General features: G+C 37.4%; 1 protein-coding gene across 1 annotated transcript in view; it reads left to right on the top strand.

Annotated features, from left to right (window-relative positions):
- The window catches only part of LOC125030482 (regulator of telomere elongation helicase 1 homolog), a 10800-nt gene extending 1785 nt beyond the window's left edge, over positions 1–9015 (top strand). The window contains exons 4-16 of the mRNA XM_047620524.1: positions 274–365; positions 598–726; positions 980–1177; positions 1387–1500; positions 1899–2030; positions 2707–2822; positions 3279–3441; positions 3598–3717; positions 4256–4390; positions 4750–4992; positions 7023–7715; positions 7888–8032; positions 8297–9015. Of these exons, the coding sequence (XP_047476480.1) occupies positions 274–365; positions 598–726; positions 980–1177; positions 1387–1500; positions 1899–2030; positions 2707–2822; positions 3279–3441; positions 3598–3717; positions 4256–4390; positions 4750–4992; positions 7023–7715; positions 7888–8032; positions 8297–8370 (2354 nt within the window). The 3' untranslated portion in view covers positions 8371–9015. The remainder of the gene's footprint in view (positions 1–273; positions 366–597; positions 727–979; positions 1178–1386; positions 1501–1898; positions 2031–2706; positions 2823–3278; positions 3442–3597; positions 3718–4255; positions 4391–4749; positions 4993–7022; positions 7716–7887; positions 8033–8296) is intronic.
- The last annotated feature ends 308 nt before the right edge of the window (positions 9016–9323 follow it).

The raw sequence follows: 9323 nt of genomic DNA, 5'->3' as shown, positions 1-9323 counted from the left end.
GTTGTTGTTTTTTAATATATGATTTAGAAAGAAATTTATTATTTTTTATTCTGGGAGCAGCAGAAAATAAGATATTTTGAATAAACCTTTTTTATCAATAAACGTTTTAGCTGATGTTGATTTTAGGTTCAGTTATTCAGTCTATTATATGTAAAAGTCATTTAATTATTTCAGTCATATTTGAACATAATTTCTGTAATTTTTTTTTTTCATGCACAACTGAAAAATACATTTCAGGCATATGTCTATTTTTCTTTTTCATCTGTTTCTCAGCCCCACCAAAGATCATATACTCTTCGAGGACTCACTCCCAGCTGAGCCAGGCAGTAAATGAACTGAAGAGAACTACCTACAGCTATCTCAAGGTTGGTGAACTGATAGGATTGTGATGTGAAGAATGTATGTTCGAGATCAAAGGGAAAAATAAAGAGAAGTAGTGAAATTTCCTGTTAAAACTCTTGTTGGCCAGGCATTGGCATATATATACATTTTTTCTTTTTTTTCCTTTTTTTTTCTTTTATCTTTGTTTTCTGTTTTTAATATTTGGCTAATTTCAAGTTCCACACACTTCATTAAACCAAACGTCTTAATATCCAGGTGGCAGTACTAGGATCGCGTGACCAAATGTGCATCCATCCTGAGGTGTCAAAGGAGACCAACAATAACAACAAGGTGCACATGTGTCAGCTGAGGGTTAAGGCCAAGACATGCTACTTCAACAACCAGGTTTGAATTTGAAGTATTATGTTTGTGTGTGCAGTCCTTGTTGTATATGGGTGTATATAATGTATGTTTATGATATACATACATGTTTACAGTATCTTCTGTGCATGTGCATGTTTGTATAATGGACATTTATATCTGCAGTATCTTTTGTACATCTTTTGTTTACTGTACATTATACAGGACACATGAAGGGCTTCTTACAATTGGGGAAATTCAGAGAAATACTCATTCTTCCTCAACTTTTTTTCATCAGGTCGAAGCCAAAAAAGACGACCCAGAAGTGCGTCAGAAGGCACTTGACATTGAAGACCTTGTCAAAGTTGGCCGCAAGAAGACATTCTGCCCATATTACATGGCGAGGGAACTCAAACAAGATGCTGACATCATTTTCCTGCCATACAACTATCTCCTGGACCCCAAAAGCCGGAAAGCGCACGGAGTGGAGCTACAGGTGGGGTGTGGTTTTGTAACAATAGTTGAACATGTGTATGTATTTGATGAGATTTGTATGCCTTGTCTTTTTTCACAATTTGTCACATAAATATATATTTTTATTTGTTTTTTACTCAAAGTATATACTATCAATTTATTTTTTTATATATTAATCTTGGTTATAGTTTTGTATTTATATAGTAGTATCATGATTATTTCTGTCTTCAGGGTAATATTGTGATCTTTGATGAAGCTCACAATGTGGAGAAAATGTGTGAGGAAGCTGCGTCTCTGCAGATTCGCTCAACAGACATAGCTCTGTGCATTGATGAAGTAACACAGGTGATTTATGATTTGCTGTTGAGATAGTGGTTCTTAGTGCTTTTTGTAATTATTAATTCTGGTTTAAACTACTCTCTGCACAATGATTGAATAATTTTGAATGAAAAATTATGAGCATAACTGATATTTGCAATGCTAAACAGGATAATTGTATTCAGAATGATACTGATAGGTATGGGCATGGACCTAGGTGAAGATAATCTTAGTAGATGATAGGTATTTGAAGGAGAATTTGAAACTAATGAAATGGAATTTGTTAAATGCTGAAATGAAAAATCATTGGCCACAGATACCAATATTTATGGTAGTAAAAGTAACAGATAATTAACAACAGATAATTCAGATGTCCATCCTGATGCAGAGACTTGACATTACACCAATGGATTTCTCAATTTCAGGTCATGAAAAAGATGCAGGAGATGAGCGAGGGCTCCAACATCGCGGCCAACGATGTCTCTGAGGTGATGCCCGAAGACTTCAACCCTGACGATCTTTACACCTTGAAGGCCCTCTTCTTGGAGCTGGAGAAGGTGAGAATCAGGGGCAGGGGGGGGGGGGATTTGTTTGCCTTAAAGGGACATCATGCCTTGTTATCTTTTTATGTTATTTTGTTATATACACCTTAAGGTGAGACTTAAGTTGATTTGTGGAAATTAGCAGTATATATTGTCACATTTAATATATCTTCCTCACACATTTATATATATATATATATATATCCTCTCTCTTCTTCTTCTCCTCTTCTTCTTCTTCTCCTCCTCTTCCTCCTCCTCTCCTCCTCTTCTCCTCCTCCTCTCCTCCTCCTCTCCTCCTCCTCTCCTCCTCCTCTCCTCCTCCTCTCCTCCTCCTCTCCTCTTCCTCCTCTCCTCCTCCTCCTCTCCTCCTCCTCCTCTCCTCCTCCTCCTCCTCCTCTTCCTCCTCCTCCTCCTCCTCCTCCTCCTCCTCCTCCTCCTCCTCCTCCTCCTCCTCCTCCTACTCCTCCTCCTCTTCCTCCTATTCCTCCTCCTCCTTCTCCTCCTCTCCCCAGTCTCTCTTCTTCTTCCTCCTCCTCCTCCTCCTCCTCCTCCTCCTCCTCCTCCTCCTCCTCCTCCTCCTCCTCCTCCTCCTCCTCCTCCTCCTCCTCCTCCTTTGCCTTCAATCACTTCTTTGCATGAAAGATAAAAGATTCTTCCACCACACCGCCTCTCAAGACACGCCCCTTTCCAGGTTCCGTTCCCGATCCAGCTTGAGAACCCGCACATCATCCAGCGTCACCAGGTGTGGGTGGGCACGATCTGCAACGGGCCTGATGGCTTCAACCTCAATTCATCCTTTCAAAACAGGTGCAGCCATCTTTATTTTTTATTTATTTATTTTATTTTTTATTTAGTATTTTTATTGTATTGATGTTTATAAAGGGGCAACGTATTGAAATCTGAGGCATTGTTAATGGATTGATGCATTAAAGAGTTGGTTTTATTGACTCCTTAAATTCACACAAAAGATTAGCTTTACTTTTGAAGTGTACGGATCATAATAGTTTGCCCTGCATCCTCACTCAAGAGTGAAATGTGTGTATCATTTACGTTGTTGTTGATTATTGTATCAGAAAACCATATGACAATAATGATGATATATAAAAGGCATGATAAAAATAATGGTCTTAAATGACAACCATAATCACATAATACTTGACATTCTTATCATCTGAGAATTAATCAGAGGAGACTATACAATACAAAAATCATTTCAGCCTAAAAGTCTGATGTTAAAAACACGTACTTTCATTGTTGTCTCAGGAGTGACCCGCGCTACATCAGCTCTTTGGGGCAGACCATCCTGAACTTCTCCCGCATCGTGCCTGATGGCCTGCTGATCTTCTTCCCCTCCTACCCCATCATGCGAAACTGTCGGGATGAGTGGCAGAATTCGGGCATCTGGAGCAGGATTTCGGCCACGAAGGTAAGGGTTTGGCTGGGAGTTGGAGGCAGCAGTTTTCAAATTTATTTCAGATCAAGGACAACCTTTCTGTTTTAAAGAAAAAATTGTGGTTCAGTCTCCTTCCACAAGGATGAGATCCCGAGTAACAATGGCCTTTTTCCATCCGTTTCCCCTCAGCCGATCTTTGTGGAGCCCCAGACAAAGGACGAGTTCCACAGTGCCATGACAGAGTACTACCAGAAGATCAACGACCCGGCGCTAAAGGGGGCCTGCTTCATGGCGGTTTGCAGGGGCAAGGTGAGGCCAGGAAGAAAGAGGGGAAGGAAGGGAAGGAGGAGTTGCAAAAGGAGGAAGAATGAAGGATGGGATGAAGAATGAAGGATGGGATGAAGAAAGAAGGATGGGATGAAGAAAGAAAGAAAGAAAGAAAGAAAGAAAGAAAGAAAGAAAGAAAGAAAGAAAGAAAGAAAGAAAGAAAGAAAGAGAGAAAGAAAGAAAGAAAGAAAGAAAGAAAGAAAGAAAGAAAGAAAGAAAGAAAGAAAGAAAGAAAGAAAGAAAGAAAGAAAGAAAGAAAGAAAGAAAGAAAGAAAGAAAGAATGAATGAATGAAAGGAATAGGGGAGGGAGAAAAAGAGAAGGGAAGAAGAGATGAGGGAGGGAAGAAAGAAGAGAGAGGAGGGAGGGAGTGAGAGAAAGACAACAGGATGTTGAGTGAAGGGGGGAAACAAAGGGAGGAGTAGGAGAGAGTAAAGGATAAAAAGGAAAACATGGAAAACAAAAATGAAAGGGAAATAAAACAGTCAATATATTCCTGTTTCCCTCTGATTTTGTGAAAGGTCTCTGAGGGCTTGGACTTTGCCAACCGCAACGGCCGGGCAGTCATCATCACAGGCCTCCCTTACCCCCCATTCAAGGACCCCCGAGTCGTGCTCAAGCAGAAATACCTCGAAGAAACCAGGCTCAAGAATAAGGTAGGGAAATGTGGGATTCCTCTTTTTTTTGTGCAATATGGAAATGATGAAAAGTATTAATGGCTATAAAAATTGCAAAAACACTAATAATTCAGAATGAAACCATTCCATATATATATTTCATTCAGTTTCAAATGTCAAAAGATTTTCATTTGGTAAGATGGATATCCAAAGGTAGAGGATGATAAAATTACTTTATCATAATCCCCCCCCCCCCTTTATGTAAAATCTTTTAATTTTCTGTCCTGTGGGTATACATTAGACAGAACTTTAATATTTAGCGTTGTGTGGTGGGACATGGGACAAAAGTGCAATATGAAACACACTACAGCCCCATGGAACTTGCTCTTCCATTGCAGACAGGTTTGACGGGGCAGGAGTGGTACAAACTGGAGGCATCTCGGGCCGTGAACCAGGCCATTGGGCGTGTGATCAGACACAAGGATGACTACGGTGCCATCATCCTGTGTGACAACCGCTTTGCAGCCCCCAATTTCCGCCCGCAGCTGTCGGCGTGGGTGCGCCCCTTCATGAACTCCTACAGTACGTTTGGGCCTGCACTCCGGGACATCATACAGTTCTTCAAAAATGCCCAAGTCTTGGTGAGTTGGCTTTTTTTTTTTTTTTTTTCTGAAGTTGTCCAGAAGCCTATCAATATATATATATATCTATATCTATATCTATATCTATATATATATATATATATATATATATATATATATATATATATATATACATATTTATATATATACGTATATATATATATGTAGAAAAGGTATGAATGAGGATAAATATATTCACAATACAAGAGATGTATTTGACTGGTTCTGATTATATTTTCATCAGAAATGCATGAAAACATGGTGTAATCAAACAGGCCAAACACATATCTTGTTTTGTGAAGATATTCATTCTTATTCATACCTTTTCTCATTTGTCAACATGAATACAGTTCATATATATATATATATATATATATATATATGTATATATATGTATATATATGTATATATATGTATATATATGTATATATATGTATATGAAAGGAGAAAACACACTACCGTGTTGATACTATGGTATAAAAACCCACACTGTAAAACTAGATTTAATAGAAAATGAGACTACATCTTCAGGTTTGAGGAGGCAAGGAAGAGGAGGGGATATAAAACAGAGAGAGGAAAGGCAACGCGGAGACACGGGGCAGGTGAGGACAGACGGACGGAAACGAAGGGAGGTCAGATCAGGTCGGAGGGTCGGGCGGACTGTGTGACGGGTGGCCGGCAAACGGGAGAAAGCGGAGGATGTGGGAAGCGAGGAGACTGTAGGCAGGAGAAAAGCCGCTGTTCAGGTCGAAATTAGGAAGCAGCTTTATTAGGGAAGATTCCACCAGTCTGCGGGCCAGGACGTCAGCGGAAGGAAAGATAATTCGCGCCGCTGACCAGTCCATCAGAAACTAGTCTCATTTTCAATAAGTCTAGTTTTACATTGTGGGTTTTTATACCATATATGTATATATATGTATATGTATGTATATATATGTATAATATATATATAATATATATATATATATATTATACATTATATATATATATATACATACATATATGTGTGTGTGTGTGTGTGTGTGTGTGTGTGTGTGTGTGTGTGTGTTTATATGTATGTATGTATGTATGTATGTTTATATGTCTGTATTTATATGTATATATATGTGTGTGTAGATATGTAGATCTATATGTAAATATATGTATATATATATGTATATATACATGTGTATATATACACATATGTCTATATGTATATGTATATATATGTATATATCTATATATGTATGTGTATATTTATATATTTGTCTACATGTGTGTATATGTATATATATGTATATTTATGTATGTATATATATTGATTTATTTATTCAGTATATATATATTATATGTATATGTTTATATGTATATGTACATATGTATATATATATATATATATATATATATATATATATATATATGTATATGTACATATGTATATATATATATATACATATATATATATATATGTATAAGTACATATGTATATATATATATATATATATATATGTATAAGTACATATGTTTATATATGTATATGTATGTGTGTATATGTTTGTACATATGTATATGTATGTGTATATATATGTATATATATATATGTATAAGTACATATGTTTATATATGTATATGTATGTATGTTTGTACATATGTATATGTATGTTTGTACATATGTATATGTATGTGTATATATATATATATGTATATATGTATATATATGTATGTATATGTATTTATACACATATATCTATATATCTATACATCTATAACTGTATCTATCTATTTATCTATCTATCTATCTATATATATTTTTTTCTTTTCCTTTTCTTTTCTTTTTTTCTTTTTAATATTATAGCCTAGCATTTTCAATCATCAATTTGTTCTTATTTATCATTTGTTTACATTTTGGCTATTTCATTAGCCATGAATTATATATATATATATATATATATATATATATATATAAACTTCCATTATGGGGAGATTTGAATTACTTTTGATATCTTTCTTTGAGCCTAAAGTTGAATGCCTCCAACTCCCTTTCTGCCCAGCTGCCCCAGCCTGATGAGAAGAATGGGAAGCCATCCATCAGTGCCAAGTATGACGAGCCCCCAGCAGCAGTGAGTGCAGCGCCCCCGGTTCATGCCCACGCACTGCAGACGGCCCCCGCACGTCTGGTTGTCTCGGATGCGACCCGCCAGAAGATGGGACAGGCTCTGGCAGTGAAGGAGGACTATAACAACATGTGGTCGAACATGAATTATAAGAAGACTGACGGGGCGAATGAGAAGAGGGAAGGGGAGGGGGGTGATGGCTCGGTGTTCTCAGCCCTGGAGAAGAAGACGTCAGTGGTGGACTTCAACTCTCTGCAGAGCACATCGCAAGTGAGCTGCAAGTATAATACCCTGCAGGTGGGCAACAAGAAGAGGAAGATAAAGATTGTGTCAAAGGGTGAGAAGGAGTTGGCAGACTTCCTGAAGGGCACGGGACCAAGCCAGGCAGCAAGCCAGGCATCTCAAGGGGTGGCTGCAGAGGCTACGAGTTGCTCCCCTGAGATGTTCTCCTCCCCAGGCAACTCGCAGGAGCTCATCAGTGGTGCGCAGAAGAGCACCACGAAGGCATCTTCATCGGGTGCTTTGGGGTCCGGGAGGGTCTCCTCGTCGGCAGCAGTGGCAGCCCTTTCTTCAGGAAAGGAGAACGGGGAGACCAAGAAACTTGGGTCCATTGCCGACTATATTAAAGATGTGAGTTGGTCACAGAAGTTTATCATTTTTATGTGAATACAATGTTCGTATTGGTAAGGGTACAACTCTTTATGGCAAGTTTCTTATTTTTGTGATTTGAACCATAATGATTTTGAAATTGAAGGCATTGAGGCTTTTAATTTACCTGCACCCCTTTTCTTTTTTCCCAAAGGTGAAATCCCAGCTGAACAAGGAGCAGTATGGCCTCTTTTCATCGGCCGTCAAGAGCTATCAGAAGAGTAAGGACTATGATACCGTGGTGGGCACTCTCGCCTCGCTCTTTTCCCAGCAAGCCGAGCATCACAGACTCTTCATAAGTGAGTTGTGGGCTTGGTTAATTTTTCTATCAATCATAATTTTATTGGTATATTATATTCGTTTCAGTTATGTCATTTATGTTCATATATTACATTACGATGTTGAAATGCAGTCACACTTTGAGATTATCACTGGATAGCTAACAAGTAATAAGAGTTAACAAGTAATTTGTGTTCCCATTTTTATAATGTGAAGGAAATATAAGGTAGTATGAATAAATTGTAACCCAAATGTAATGCTATACCATCTGTTCTTCATTCTAGAATTCGAGCAGTTCCTGAGCAAGGACCATAGACTTGCATTCAGAGAATCATGCGAGGAGATGCTGAAAAGATAGCCATGCGACCCATCTAGCCTTTTTTCCCCTCTTTTCTCCTTCACTTTACGTATCTGTGATGTTTGCGTTCGTCCTTGCAAGTGAAGCATTTGTAGACACACGGGAAAGTAAATCGAAAAAAATGAAAACGGCACCAGTGAATTTTGTTTGTCACATGAAGATGAAGCATTTATGTCTGTACTTGTGATTGCAAGTGAAAATAAACATAAAAATATGATATATATATGTATTTACTGAAAGAATATAAGTGTAATATTATTTTTACTTACAAGTTTCCTATCTTAATATTTATGGTCATCTGTACAGTATGTCTCTATCTGTATAGGATCTCTCCGTAAATACAAAGCATGAATGAAAAGCAGCATAAGTAGGAAGATATTATTCTCAAATATTAACTATTGGAAATAATTCTCTTTGCTTATAGTTTTTCATCTTTTGCTTTATTATTTTTAGATTTTTGTCTATTTTTATACTGCTGTGTGATTTATTTAGTGTTTGAACTGATAAACAAAAATATTTATTTTATATTTAAGAATAAGTAAGATGTATTCATAAATGTGATAAAATGTGCAAATAATTTGCATTACAAAAATGTGTAATCTTAGTTGCATTGTATTTTTGTGTATATTAAATTTTTGACAGAAAGCTTTTAGATTCCAAACCTTATTTTTATATATTCATAAGTGCCCTGTGTAAGTATGATATTGGATTTGCATGTAAATATGAGCAACATACAGAAAGTGTATCATTATCTATTGTCTGTCTGTTTTCTACAAAGAATTGTGACAAAAGAGGTTGAGAGAGGGGAGATACAGGGAGAAGGAGAGGGAGAAGAAGAGAAGGAGAGGGAGAGGGATAGGGAAAGAGAGAAGGAGAGGGAGAAGAAGAGAAGGAGAGGGAGAGGGATAGGGAAAGAGAGGAGAGGGAAAGGGAGAGGGATAGGGAAAGAGAGA

This window comes from Penaeus chinensis, chromosome 11 (genome assembly GCF_019202785.1).
Source record: "Penaeus chinensis breed Huanghai No. 1 chromosome 11, ASM1920278v2, whole genome shotgun sequence".
Lineage (NCBI taxonomy): Eukaryota > Metazoa > Arthropoda > Malacostraca > Decapoda > Penaeidae > Penaeus > Penaeus chinensis.
Note: the sequence above shows the minus strand (reverse complement) of the source record. Positions and strands in the feature narration are given on the sequence as shown.